Raw genomic sequence first — 15,751 nt, forward strand, 5'->3', positions numbered from 1 at the left:
AAACCATGCAGTCTATGCATACAACTGCTCTTCCTTATATGGAACAGGGGTATACAGAAGTCCTAGTGACATGATTTAGTCTTTATTCACTGAGGTTAGCCTGATGTGAACCAGTGAGAAGTTTTGAAACTTTGTTATTTAGCATTGACAAATTTCCTCTTCTTCAATGAAAACATGAATGCCTAATGAGTGTACATGTACAACCTCAATAAAAAACACAATGCATTAACCGAAGTAGAGCCACTAACCAAAAATCAAAATGCATATTTATGGTAGAAAGATCAATTCAGATTAACTAGGGTTATTATTATTATTATTATTATTATTATGTGCTTCATTCTTGTGGCCGTTCTCCTCCCTAGGAGTAGGCTTTCTTTGGGGTTTGCCCCAGCGCCAATATTGTCATTTTTTTTTCTCAATAAAGTCTTACTTATATAAGGGGGAAAAAAAAAAATTGTGTTTACCAATATAATTTTATCTTACACTGTTTTATGTTCCATAATTTTGTGGGGAACCATCTATAATGCCATGTATGCATCAAGTTTTCTCTCAAGAACAAAAAAAAAAAAAACAAGAAAAAAAGAGTGCATTAGGGATAGGATCAGCATAAATAGTGACACAAATTAGCTTTGGGAATCTACCATATATTGGGGTGGCCATGACCCACGAGTAATGTTCAGGCAGTTTTTAGTCGGAACAAGTTACATCGAGCTCATTTGGGTTTGCGATTCTTTTCTATTCTACTCTATCTGAATTTAAAATTGTGAATATCGAAGAGAAAAAATAGTTAAAATTATATTTAAGTTACTTGTAGAATATAAAATATAATAAAAATATATATATATATATATATTACAAAAAAAATAAATAAATAATAATTTGGGGTGGTTTTGAACCACTCCTAGGGGTGGTCGGGCCACCCCCAAGGTATCTAGGGGTGGCCGAGTTACCTTAGGGAGTGGATCGGCCACCCTTAATAGTGGTTTTGGAGTGGCTTGGCACCCCAAAAACAAGCGGGGGTGGCTGATCCACCCCTGGAAAACCACTCAGGGGTGGATTGGCCACCCCCGAAACGGATGGGGGGTGGTCGAGCCACCCTAGTGGCTGCGAGCCACCCCTAAAAAGTACTTGGGGTACGTGGTCAATCCACCCTCTAGGGCAGTAGGAGCATGTCATTATGTAATATCATTTTTTAGACTTCCTTTGTTTGTATAACATTACTATTTTGATAATATCGTTTATATTCAGTCTTTCATGGATTATTAATGAAAGCCCCTACCATCAGGTTTATCCTGATAACACATTTTTTGCAGCCTCCAATTATTATGTGATACATCATCAATTTAAAAAAAATGCAAAAAATAAAAGTGAAAACAATCACACCAAAGAAAAAAAAAACTGTAGCCATGCTAGACCCACGTGTCTGGCCGGCGATGAATGCCTCAAAACCTGCCAGCCGTGACCTGCATCAAAACCCATTTCTAATGCATCAAAACATATTTCTAATGTCTCAAAACCTATTTCTAATGCCTCAAAACCCGTTTTTAATGCCTCAAAACTCATTTTTAGATTCAAAAGTAACACCTAGAGATGAAATGTTAACCCTTTAGAGATTTTATCACCCTAAAATCTAGTGTATTATTATCCAAACTTATTTTTGTGCACTTTTTTTGTTTTTACTTATATGTCGGTTATTAATTAATGGCTGTGAAATGGGTGTTATCAGGATTGTCTTGACAAAAGGTTTTCTCATTATTAATTCTTGATTCGTTTTTATATGTGCATTGACCGAAGATCACCAGCCACCAAAAGCGGAGACATCAACGGAATCAACAAATAACAAAAACAGTGGAGTGTTTAAAGATGGTAAGTGAATGAATTTGTTCCTTTTTTTTTCTTTCTTTATCTACTAATTAAAAATATTAAAATTAAAGATATCAACCAATGACAAGAACACCCTATCATGGCAGATTTACGCCAGGACATGAGAATTATGTATGCATCGTTCCAATTCATTTTAGGATCCCTTAATCATATTCTTGGTTTTAGATATGTGAAATTTGTCATGTGGTGTTGAAGAAATCACATCCATTTGGTTGGGCGTAAAATGATTTTTGAAAAATATTTTTTTTTGTATTTTTTAGTGTTTGGTGTGATGGAAAATAATAGTCAATAGAAAACAACCAAAAAAAAACTTATTTAAATTTCATAAAATGGTTTTCCCTTTTTTGAAATTGTAAATCATTTTCTGATTTTGAACTTCTCATTTTTAAACTACTAAGACTTTCACGGGACACAACTAAGACTTTTCTGGGATACCGCTGGGACCTCGTTGGGACCCACACAGAACATTGCTTGAACCTCGTCAGGACACTGCTGAGACTTGGCTAGGACACTGCTTGGCCTCCATTGGGACCCCACGGTGACATTGTCAGGACTTTGTTGGGACATCATCGATGTTCGGCCTAGGCCGAGACATGTATTTGTCAATTTTTATGGTGGGTCCTGGCAATGGCTTGACAATATCCTTGCGGTGTCCTAGTGCACCACTGTCGGATCTCAAATTTTTAGATTATCTTTTTTATTAAAACAAAAATTTATACTAATATTTTTATGTTACGAAGAAATATTGATTTTCATAGATTAATATGATTGAATGAAAATATAATAAATATTTGTGATTTTCCATATGCATCCCAAAAAATGTTTTCGACAAAAAAAATGTTTTAATTTCTAAGAAAATATATGCGCCCAAAAAAATATTTTCCAATGAAAACCATTTTATACTGAAACAAATGGAGCATAAGACATTATTAAGGAAAACAAAGAGCAATTGTTGAATTGATACTTTTACTTTCACGTTCAAATGTAATGCTTGATTTTGCTTGCTGTTTTCAAGATGCATTTTACAGCTAAATAGTACAAATAATTTTTTGGTAATTACCAGTCACAACCATTGGAGAGAATGGAGCTCAAACAATTCCAGTTGAAAGAGATGAAGGTGAGCTCCATCAACATGCAAGAATTTGAGAGAAACCCCACATTAATAATTTTTTAGATGAAGGTGAGCTCCATCAACATTCTGAAACTTGTTGTTCTGTGTCGTACATGCAGGAGCTTGGAGGGATCACTTATTCCCACCTAATTACGTCACCTGTTTTGAATTTGTCAAGCTTGCATGCAAGGCACTCCTGGTCGTTCTTGGACAAGGTATATAACCAAGTATTCTTGACATTACTTGTAACTGTTATTGACATTACTTTGTAATCGTTTTTATGACCGACAAGCTAACAAAAAAAATTAAATGGATTAGCAAGTATAAGAGCTATATACAATGACAAAAACTGATTACAAATATTTAATCACTAATTTTTTCAAGTTGCTAACATGTATGCTGGCATTGACAAATATGGAACATGATCCTCTGGATATTAGAGGAATTATTTTTGTCTCTTCACTTTTTGAAGAGACAAAAATATCCTTCCAATATAACTAACTGACCGAATATTATTCAGTTCAAATAAAATGGAGAAGATTCTAATTCGACAAATATATATACTTGTGTACAATATGCATTAATTTGTTTCTTATTTATCGTACTTTGTATATTATGTTAAAAAGGATCTACCAAGATAAGAAAGATACAGGATAAGAAAGAGAAGCACACGTGGTCCGTTCAGATCATGAATGAACTTCTTCAACGTGTTTCCTCGTATGAAGATCATGTTAACACTGGGACGACCCCTGCGCCAGAAGTGACATCGCCAACAGAGGGCGAGACACGGCCTTATACTATTGCTGAAGGCAGCGTCACCAACAGCCCCACTTTCTGGAAAGAGCAGGAGCCAAATACACAGAAAGACAAGAGCAAGGAAAGTGAGGGTGAAGATAAGACTGGAGAAGGTAAATACCCTATATAACCTTTTTAGTCCTTTCTGATTAGCTTACAAAACTCCCAAGAGACTTTTAAGAGGGTGGGAGTTTGTGCTTTTAAATTTTTAATGTAAAATTAAGGTTAAATATGAAATTTTATAAAAGTTTCAGGGATATAAAGGTTATTTCATCAATTTTAATGTTCGTTTAAAGCCAAACCCTAATGGAATGGGTAAATTACATCAAATTAAAAGCTCGAGAGGTGAAATTGAGATTTTTTAAACTTTGGAAACTCCAATAGTTAAGGAGCCCTTCGTATTGGGCAAGACTTTACCTTCCTTCCTATATCTCCGTTTACCTGGCTGAGTGGACAAGTGGGCATGTACTTATTTGCTCCGTGTTGTCTTGTGGTTGGGTTGCTTGTGGTAGCCCTAAGAAAGTTGATTATTGACTTGGGCAAAAGAGTTGTCCCTACTCCGCTTTATCACGGGTTGGTCGGCCTTAAATGCCGAGCATGCTCCTTCTACGAGGTAGAATAGGATCTTCTCTAGTTCAAATGAACTGAAAAATATTCAGTTAGTTATATTTGAGGAGTATTTTTGTATTTTCATTTTTTGACGGGACAAAAATACTTCTCCATTATAACTAACTGGATATTCTCTTGTTCATTTAAACTGGAGTGAATCCTAATTTCAACGAGGGAGGTAAGGGTTGTCATTAATTTGATGATCCCAACTCTCAAGTATCCTAGGGAGTGTTTGGCAAACCCCATCATCCTCTCGCTTGTTACTGTTTATGTAGAATTTCCAAAAAAATAAAATTACTGCAAAACAATTATTATTATTATTATTTTCCACTTTTTAGTACAAAAAGCTCAAAACTTTATACACATCAATCATTTTCAGCTACAATGGGAAAAATGGGTGCAGCCGCTAGCATAGGTTGAAGAGCCTAGTTAATTGGGTAAACACTTATTTGTTAATCTGGAGATGAAACTCTTGACGCAGCCACTCTTCTGTTGAGCGATTGTAGCTCTTTCACATTTTGTGCGCGGTTGTATCTCTAGCATTGTTGCAATTTTCTCTAAATTTGCTTCGATCCTTTTTCTGAACATAATGAATCCTATGAATTTTCTATATGCGACTCCAAATGCGCATTTTGCCGGATTGAACTTCATCTTATACTTCCCTCAAGATGCTAAATGTTTCCTCCATATCAGACAGGTGACGTTGTGCCTTGATGCTTTTAATAAACATGTCATCAACGTAGACTTCTCCATTTTTACGGATCTGATAGTTTTCACAAGCCTCTAATATGTTGCTCCAGCATTCTTCAATTCGAATGGCATGACCTTGTATGAATATAACCCCTGATACGTGACAAAAGAAGTTTTCTCCTACTATGTCTTATGCTCAAATAATTTAATCTGTGAATAACAACTTATATTTACTACAAACTTTGAATGTCAACATAAATATCGATATAAAATCATTTGAAATTTAGGGCATAATTCCCAACATTTCAAGTGTTTTCTCTCTTTCTCTCTATATTTGTTTTGAGTTCTTTTAGAAAGAAAATACAGAAACAACATCAGTTAGTGCTAGTTTCAGTACAAGAGAAGTACAAATTTTTTATCTGCTACTTATATTTTTCTAATATATTTGATTTCATGACTTGTAATTGGAGTGGAAGTCATGACTCATGACTCCATAACAGATCACGAGTTAGAAAAAACATTAGACTAACCTCTTGAGATTAACAAAACTAAACTTGATAGCTCATATTAGCATTCAAATGATTTAAATAAGTTTTACCTTAATTTTTGACAAGGAAAAGAGAAAACTTAGCAATGATAATTGCAATCTATTTAATGAAAGGCCAAACATTACTTTACCTGCACAATGTTGTTTGCAGGTATAAACAAACCCCCTGGAGGGGCAAAGAACGAGACTACCATATTAATTACAGCTAAAAGTGGTGTCACCAAAATTGCGAAGAGCATCCTGGAACATTTTCCGGTTGCCATACAGGACATGAATGCAGACAAGAAGAGTCTAACGTTGTTGACGGTGCAGAAAAGGCAACCACATGAACTTTTGAACGGTAAAGGAAAAACAAATTTGTTTGCTTTAATCGATGAATTGAATGTTGTAAACAGTTTAATCAAAGCCCATTACACATTGTGTCATTGGCTGCAGGGACGGGAAAAAACCATGAAATGAAAAAGAGGGAAACTCCCATATTAATTGCTGCTAAAAACGGAATCACTGAAATTGTGGAGAAAATCCTGGAACGTTTTCCGGTTGCCATACACGATAGGAATGCAGAGAAGAAGAATATAGTGTTGTTGGCGGTGGAGAACAGGCAACCGCATGTATATAAACTCCTGCTCAAAAGAAATATCTTAAAAGACACAGTGTTTCGAGTGGTAGACAACGAAGGAAACAGTGCCTTGCATCTGGCGGCAAAGCTTGGAGACTATAAGCCATGGCTAATTCCTGGTGCAGCATTGCAAATGCAGTGGGAAATCAAGTGGTACGAGGTATGATCCCAAATTTCATTTACTTAACCTTTTTTTTTTCTTCTGATTATTGATTTAATATTTTTTTTTAAAATAAAAAATTGTTAATTATTATTATTATTTTTTTCCATAGGTCAAATATTTTTTTTAAAAATCATAAAAGTATAACCAAAACTAGAACATAATAATTCAATAATTTGTAGAATTTAAATATCTATGGACGCAATCCTTTTTGTATAACTAATATTCCGGCCATAAAAGCATGCCCAAATGCCAAATAAGCATTATGCTAGCTATAAATATGTCTCTCCTCAAAACCTGCATATAAGATTCTTACAAAATTTGTTAGAGCTCGAATTTCTTCATAATAATTTCACTATAAAATAACTTTTCTCGAATAACTATGCTCCAAATAACGACAATTGTAATTCCAAATTGCAATTGTCCAGACAAAGCTTTCTAATCCCTATTAATTAAAAATTATTCAAATATAATCCATTCCAATTACCCATGGAACCTTTAAACGCCAATATATATCCCATACAACTCTACCCTAACCCGAATTAGCCAAGCTCTCTTTTAGATTTCGTTTGTTTTGACGTAAAATATTTTCCGTCAGAAAATGTTTTCAGTGAAAAACACTTTATGGTGTTTGGCATGTATGGAAAATAAAAAATTATAAAAATGTCCCGACTAAGTTCCGGTCAGGTTTCGGCTGTGTTCCAACCATTTCCCGGTGGGGTCCTGGCTAGGTCCTAGTTGGGTCCAAGGTAGGTCTCGTGCGGGTCTCAGTTGGGTCATAGTGGGGCCTTGGTTGGGTCCTGACGGGTCCCGGGTAGGGGCTCGGTGGGTCCCAGTAGGGTCTCAAGTAAGTCCCGACATGGTTTGAACTGGGTCTATTGATTTGAAAATAAGATGTTCAAACTCAAAAAATGGTTTATGGTTTTTAAAAATGGAAACCATTTTTTGAAAATTAAAGAAAAATGTTTCAGTCAAACGGAGAATATTTTCCGTTGACTATTATTTTACGTCGCACCAAACAACAAAAAATACGAAAAACATTTTCCATAAATTATGTTAGGTTGAAACAAACGGAGCCTTACTCAAAGGATTTGTCGAGGCATCTAAAAATGCCTAAACAAATTTTAATGAGTTTTTGCTTCGGTAAGTGAAAATAGTTTATTCTTTGTATGAGTTAGCATTGTCAAGAATCTTACCATTTTTCATTAATTCACATGTTCTTTTTCAAGAATTTCAAATCATGATCTCCACACAAATCATAAAATAAATGTCTTAATTTTAAACTATTAGAAAGGACACCATCAAAACCTTTTTTTAAAAAAAATAAAAAAAATTGTTGACCTAATTTCGTCATCTCATTCATGGAAAAATATCTGGAGTATTACACTCTAAACAACAAGAGCTTAACGCTAGGGGTGAAATAGCGGTTGCGGTTAGTGGTTAGTGGCTAAAACCGCTAACCGCAACCGCCTAGGCGGTTAGTAAAATTTACTAACCGCCTCCGCTAACCGGGTAGCGGTTAACCGCCTAGGCGGTTAACCGCCCGGTTAGCGGTTAACCGCTTTGGAATAACCGCTTTTTTTCTAACCGCTTTTTTGGGCTTTTTTTGGGCTTTTTTCTTTGGACCGATTTTGGGCCGGGTTTGGACCGGGTTTGGGCCGGTTTTGGGCTCACTTTAAACATTTTTTTTTCTCATTTTAAACATTTTTTTTTCCCTTTCCATGGCCATTTTAGCATTAAAAATTGCTATATACCAAAATCTTGTTGGCCACCTTCTACAAATCTACACATCATATAATATACAAATAAAATTACAACAAAATCATCACTTCACTTGTAGTCTTATACATAAACTCACAAGCAAGTTCATAAACTCACACATAGAAATAAAATAAAACACAAACAAATTCATAAACTCACAAGCAACCAAAAAAACCAACATATATGGTTAAACTTGAAGCTTGAGGCTCATTTCAATCAACCAAAAAAAGTTCATAAACTCACAACTTATTGTTATTATATATATATAATATATAAATATATATTATATTTAAAAAAAAGCGGTTAGCGGGTAGCGGTTAGCGGATTTCCAAAACCCACTAACCGCTAACCGCAACCGCCTAGGCGGTTAGCGGTTTTTACTAACCGCTTTCAAAACGGTTAGGCGGTTAGCGGTTAACGGTTATAACGGTTAGCGGTTAGCGGTTGCGGTTAGGCGGTTTTAAATTTCACCCCTACTTAACGCTCTAAATGGACAATATCTTTAATACATGGGGGTGTCTCCTCCATCCAAATATGCTCATTATGCCTCAGGATAGCATCCTTCGCAAGTCCATGAGCCGCTGCATTTCCTGTACGAAGCTATCTCTACCCTCCCATCTTCTGTATCCTGTAAGCACTATTTTGAAATCATCCACGATGTGGCCGTATGTGCACCAGTTAGGAGAGTGAGCATTGATGGATTTGATAACTTGCAACGAATCCCCTTCTAAAATAGCATCCATCACTCCAATATCCCTGCCGAATTCCACTGCAAGTAACACTGCCATTGCCTCCCCTACCGCGGGTTCTTGGGTTTCCTGTTTAACTATGCTTAGGGCTGCAATCACCCCTCCTTCAGAATTTCGGATAATGACCCCACCCCCATCCTGTTCAAATATGTGTTAATGGCGACATCCCAATTGATTTTGTAAAAACCACCTAGAGGACAACACCACCTCACCATTCTTACTGTCTTGGCCTTGGGTTCACCTTTTCTCTAGTCTTCTTGGGCCTGTCCAAATTGTTTCAACAAATCCTCTGCATCATGCCCAAGATAATTTGGATGATGGAACAGTCCCCCGTGTACAACTGTATTTTGTCTGTTCCAAATACTTCGTGCTAGAATTGCAAACAAATCCATTTCCTCTTTATTGCACCTTTTGCTTATTACTTCCACAGCCTCCAAAAATTCAGATCGAGCACATTGAGCTTTTTGTATGGACTTATTACAAACTCCCCACACATCCCTTGAGGATGGACAATCCCACAATATATGTTTCACTGGTTCCACCTCTCCTGCACAAAAACAACAAGTGGCGTCTTGGATAACTCCACGTCTCTGTAGATTTTCTTTAGTTGGTAGGATGTTTTTGCAGGCGCGCCGCAACAAAACTTTGGATGGATTTGGAACCTTCAGACTCCAAATAGTTTTCCATATATTACTACCCTCCGCATGATTAAATCCTTCCCCTGCCACATGAAATTTCCTGTCCTTTGCCAAGTAGTAAGTATTGCGACCAGAGAATTCCCCCAACGTTGTTGCTCATAGTTATAGTTTCTATGAATGGTTTAAACACAAAAGATGAAGGCTATTATATTATTCAACTTATGTGAATCTAATACAAGCATCCTATTATATAGGATTAGGGTAATACCATAAAGACTAAACTACCCCCAAAACCCTAATGACTCAAACCCTAACTCTTCTAACACTCCCCCTTAAGTTGGAGCATATACATCATATGAATCCAGTTTGGAAGATATAAGCGAATGAAAAACAACTAGAAAAACATATTCTAACACTCCCCCTCAAGCTGGAACAACTTGGAATACACAATATAAATAACAAAATAACAACGCCGGTCGAAAACTCATCGGAAACTTGAACAACTAAGATTTGATCGGATCTTGCCGCAAAACACCAAGACTGGTCGGATATATCGATCAATAACAACTTGGGATTGGTTCTCGCCGCAAAACACCAAGGCCATTCGGATACATCGATCACCAACAACAACCAACAACTAACAATAATTATATTTCATATGATTAACCAACAAGTTTCGCCGGAAAACAGATACTGGAAAAACAAAAAAATTTCGCCGTAAACACGCCGGAACTTTTTTGGAGCTTCAAAACTGGTTGGAAACACACAGAACATGTTAGTAGTATCTAAAAACAGAACAAAAACACTGAAAACAGAACAAAAAAGTCACTGGAAGCACGTCGAATCTTTCTCGGAGTATCGCCGAAGCTCGCCGAAGAAGACAGAAAACTCTAGCCACTACAAAATATGCCGGCCATCATACCCAGCAACAAGAACTCGCACCCCAACAGCAACTATAGTGCTGGTTTTTTTTTTTTTCTTCCCGATGGCTGCTGCACCACGCCAGGCACCTTACACCAACCACTACAGACAATGCTGGCAACCACAGAACAGGCGAGCCAACATCACAAAACATAAAAAACAAACTAAATACTTTTTTTTTTTTTCTCACTAGAAGAGATCCGGTCACCATAAACAAAAACAAAAAAAAAAGTGCTCTAGAGAGCTAGCTCTAAGAAGGTATTGCCTGTGTGCGCATTAAGCCCATTTGGGCGGTGCTGCCAACTGAAAAAAATATATATATATACAAATATAGCAGAAAAACACTGCTACAAAGGATTCAAACCCTAAGGCTATGATACCATGTTATAGTTTATATGAACGGTTTAAACACAAAAGGCGAAGGCTATTATATTATTCGGCTTATTCAACTTATGTTAACCTAATACAAGCATCCTATTATATAGGATTAGGGTAATGCCATAAAGACTAAACTACCCCTAAAACCCTAATGACTCAAACCCTAACTCTTCTAACACTCTCCATATCATCATGTCTCTTTGGCCATACTTACTCACAGGGATATTTAGAATTATCTCTGCCTCTTCCTCCCGAAAGATATCCCTTATGAGATTTTGATTCCAGCCACCTAAAATGGGATCCATAAGCGCTTGTATCCTTGCATCTCCCGAGCGTACCCTACATGGAGATTGAATAGCAAATGTCAAAGATATTGGCAGCCATTTGTCCCTCCACACTTGCACAGATTTCCCATCCCCTATCTGCCATAGCAACGCCTCTTGAAATAGGTCCAAGGCCGAAACAATCCTTCTCCATACCAAAGACGGTCTACTCCCTACTTTTGCCTCCACCAAAGTTTCCTTTGGATAATATTTCGCTTTTATAATCGTGGCAGCCAAACTGCCTAGGTTCTATACCAATCTTTGAAACCCACGCCTCCCTGCACATTGGAGCACCCCATTTTATCCCAACTCATCTAGTGAATCATCTTTTCATTTTCCTTATATCCCCACCAGAAACATTGCATTATCCTATTTATCTCCTTATACAACTCCTTTGGGAAAAGAAAGATACTCATGGCATATGTTGGGATCGCTTAAATCACAACTTTTAGAAGTATCTCCTTCCTAGCTTGAGAAAGAAATTTTGGTTTCTAGTTGTGGACTTCAGACTTCAGACAAGGCACTCGTTTTTAGGCCTGTCTGGACGGTTGCAGACGAGCTTGTAGATGAGGTTGTCTGATCAACATCAATTGTCAATAGGAAATAACTCCTAAAGACTACTTATGATATTGATTCTAAATCGTGAGAGAATTGTGTACTCAGATGTGAAATGTCGATTACTTTGATACATTTATGGATGTAATCTTTACTACGGTCAACATTCCCGATGTGTTGGGTAATCACATGTAGTATTGTGAGAAAGTTTTTCTCAAGAATCGAAGTCATTTTTCTTAAAAAAGATAAAGAAAATTTCCGTTGAGATAAAATATTTTATTTTATGAATTGGATTATTCTTAGTCTCTGGCTAGAACATTTTGGTTGGGCATTCAAAAATAATGTACATGTGATAATTAAGGCTTTCACAAGTACGAGAATAATCGGAAAGGAGCCCTGCATTGCTTTTATCTTTCTCCTCTCTCTTGTGCTAAGCCAATAAAGAAGCCGAAAGCTATTACAAGACTCACAATCTCTACAATTCTTTAGTATTTACTAATAACTAGTATTTTTGAGTTAACTCTCGAGAATAAGTGAAGTTTTAAAGAGCAAGAAAAGAGCCCACACTCACTTGATTATTTTTAGCCATTGATGAGAAAATCTGAAAGTCTCATAATCCTTGAGATCACACATTCTTCATTATAGAGCAATGAGCAAAATTTTGCCCAAAAGCCATTGAGTGCCTGATTTCTTGAAGTAAGTCATTTATGTTTTTACAGTTTAATTATAAGTAGCATAGTTCTTTACTCGTTCTTCGTAAAGTTTGATCTTAGCTTGAAATTATAATTTTTCGCTGTGCAATTATGTTTTTGCACTCATAGTTCCCAACACACTAATCGTGTGGGGCTAATTAGAAACTCCCGAATGCACTTTCAAACTGATGAAACAATGACTCTCTTAAGCAAGGTTCTCTGACAGCCTCTCGATACCTTGAATTTGTGCAACAATGTTTGGTCTAGGTTAAGTACAAATATACAGAGGTAGGACCGCACTAGGGCTTCAAAAAACCCTAAGGATCGATCCTAGGCCTTAGGGTTCATGGCTCTTAAGGATTGATCCTTTGCGGCAGAGGATCCATCCTATGCAGAAAGGATCAATCCTCTCCTTTGGAGGATCCATCCTCCAGGTTAAAAACTGACTCGGAGGTCCTTCCAGCCTAGAAACTCAACCTGAAGCATCCAAACATGATTCCAACTAATCCTAAAGTCTAAAATACTCCATCTTTATTACTAGTGTTAATTTGGACCGGAGTGTTACGGAAAAGAAATAGATAGATGGTGAAGAAGACAACCAAGAAGCAAAAGATGGCCAAAAACCAAGTGGAATGTGCTTAGAGAGAGAGAGAGAATGTATGGGTGTTGCCATGAACAAGGCTACCATTAGTAGGGGAGAGTGATCAAGACCAACTCGATACATTTTGAAACCTAAGACGACAAGTTTAAGGCTCTTTCCTTATATTTAAATATTAATTAAATATATTAATATTATATTTGTCTTTAAAAATCATTTTTCTCATTTTAGAAAGAAAAATTACAAATTAAGTTTTTATATTCAAGTTTTTCTAGCATCTCCTTTTCAATTATTAATTTGGCTAATTCATTTAGTCTTTCTTAATTATGACATTGTTGAATATCTTAGATAAGTTTTTATCAACTTTAATTTCGAAAAATTCTTTTTGTACGTTGAATGTGTTCTTAACAAAATTCCATAAGCGATCCATCCATTTGTAAAAGGATAAAGTCTTTTTATATAATTTAATTTGAGAATTGGATCACTTTCTTCTATTTGTAAAATTTATTTTAAAGCATTTTGTTCTGAAAATAAATCTAAACCATTAATTAGTTTTTTAATTTGGTCTTCCTTTACCTTATTTGAAGAATGGAACATTCATTTTCTTAGCATTTATTTTTTCCCCCATTTTGAACGACATGTTATAGTAGATGAATGTTGTTTGTTTTGAGTATTTGTTTTCCCATTTTGAACGTGTAAAAGAGATGGATGCTTTTTCTCATCTTCTTAGCATTTAATCTAATATTCAAGAATGACTTTAATATTATTTGATTTCCTTATTTAAGGCTATCAATTTTTTTAAGCCTTGTTTCAAGAATAGAATGTTTGATTAAGTTTTAAAAAAATTAAATGATACTAATGCCTTCTCCAATTACTTTGTTTACCATAATTTAGGGCATTAATTAAAGAATATTGACGGTAGGTTTGTAATTTTTTTTTTTTTTTTATGAAATAAATATTTATTAGTAGTTACTAATATGGAGACATTAAATCGGGGTCGTCTCAGGGCCGGGGGGGCCTAATCCAGTACTTATTGGTTTCGCCAGCTTTGAGAGTGACATGGTAATATATATATTGTCCTTTGGATTCATCTTTATGTATAAAAAAATATATTTTCCACGGTAATATATTGTCCTTTGTCACTTAAATAAAAATAAAAAATAAAAAATAAAAATTGTATTATCAATATTGATCAATTAAAGAAGCTCTAAATTAAAATGAGTCATAAGTGTCATAATAATTCTGAATGAATCTTTTCATGAGATTGACGATCGAAAAGTCTCATTATAATTATTGTTTTCTGGCCTAGTTAACTTTATGTTGCTCATTCTTTTCTTTTGAATCCCTTTTTATCTTAAGCAACCATTTACATCTGATTAGTTTAGCTATGGGAGGATTAGAATGAACTCCCAAGCATCATTTTGCTCCATAAACTGCATATCATTCATCATAGCATGCATGCATTAACCCATATATTCTAATTCAAGAGTAGTTATTTCACATGTTTTCTCATCCAACCTAACCGTATTGCATCATTTGAGCCACATATTTTTTGTAAAATTTGCGATACTTTATACTCGATGATTGGCTTTTTGCAGTTCGTCAAGGACTCCATGCCCCTCCACTTCTTCACCCGCTACAATAAGGAGGCCAAGACCCCAAAACAAATATTCACCGAAACCCACAAGGACCTCATCGAAAAAGGCTGCGGATGGCTAGACAAAACCTCTGAATCATGCTCTGTCGTCGCTGCACTCATTGCCACCGTGGCCTTCGCCACATCATCCACAGTCCCTGGAGGAGTCAAGGAGGGGGAGGGCACTCCAACGCTCGAAAACCAGCCCGCATTCGACATCTTCGCCATCTCATCACTCGTTGCGCTCTGCTTCTCGGTCACCGCCGTGGTCATGTTCCTCGCCATCTTAACATCACGATACCAAGAGAGAGATTTTGGGAGGGACTTGCCGACAAAGCTCTTGGTAGGCTTGACGTCGCTGTTCGTTTCCATAGCGTCAATGCTCATCTCCTTCTGTGCGGGACATTTCTTTGTGCTAAAGGATAAGCTGCAATATGCAGCGTTTCCGTTGTATGCAGTGACGTGCTTGCCGGTCACGTTTTTTGCTGTGGCGCAGTTTCCGCTCTATTTTGATCTTATATGGGCTACATTCAAGAAGGTACCACAACGTAGCTACAAGGCGGTGCCTCTCTAAAGTGTTTATTCAATTTGTTTTTTTTTTTCTTTTGTTTTTTGTCCTGTGTTTTTGTGGGGTAACTGTGTTTGCGTTTAACGGAAAAGAAAAGTGTTGTTATATGAAATTATATACTAATGTTGGACTATAATTCTCTTGCTGGTTTTGTTTCTTGCGACCGTATGTGGTTAGTTTTAATTACTAATGAATGATGAGTTTTTGCTTAATTGTGTAACCTCTTGCTCTCAAAAGACATATACTCGTGGCCACAAACAATGAGGAAAAAGGAGATTAAATCAGAACATACCTCTTTTATGGGACTGAAATTTGCTACAAACTAATTTGTAGTTAATTTATACAAAACAATCGAATAAATTGACATATGCCCCATAACTATTAAAAAAACATGTGAGAAACACATTGTTCTTAGTATGCGCTCGATCGCAGGTGTGCGCTTGATCGCTTCTGGTATACGCTCGATCGCATGAACAGAACGCAAGCTGTCCGCAGAATTGAAACAGAACAAATATAT

General features: G+C 36.3%; 1 protein-coding gene across 1 annotated transcript in view; it reads left to right on the forward strand.

The window, feature by feature from the left end:
- Nucleotides 1–15,357, forward strand: part of LOC132169059 (ankyrin repeat-containing protein ITN1-like) — a 17,248-nt gene extending 1,891 nt beyond the window's left edge. Inside the window, exons 2-8 of the mRNA XM_059580149.1 lie at nucleotides 1,795–1,866; nucleotides 2,948–3,001; nucleotides 3,115–3,210; nucleotides 3,622–3,903; nucleotides 5,788–5,976; nucleotides 6,072–6,415; nucleotides 14,629–15,357. Coding sequence (XP_059436132.1) covers nucleotides 1,795–1,866; nucleotides 2,948–3,001; nucleotides 3,115–3,210; nucleotides 3,622–3,903; nucleotides 5,788–5,976; nucleotides 6,072–6,415; nucleotides 14,629–15,240 — 1,649 coding nt within the window. The 3' untranslated portion in view covers nucleotides 15,241–15,357. The remainder of the gene's footprint in view (nucleotides 1–1,794; nucleotides 1,867–2,947; nucleotides 3,002–3,114; nucleotides 3,211–3,621; nucleotides 3,904–5,787; nucleotides 5,977–6,071; nucleotides 6,416–14,628) is intronic.
- The last annotated feature ends 394 nt before the right edge of the window (nucleotides 15,358–15,751 follow it).

The sequence above is a fragment of the Corylus avellana genome, chromosome ca2 (assembly GCF_901000735.1).
Source record: "Corylus avellana chromosome ca2, CavTom2PMs-1.0".
NCBI lineage: Eukaryota > Viridiplantae > Streptophyta > Magnoliopsida > Fagales > Betulaceae > Corylus > Corylus avellana.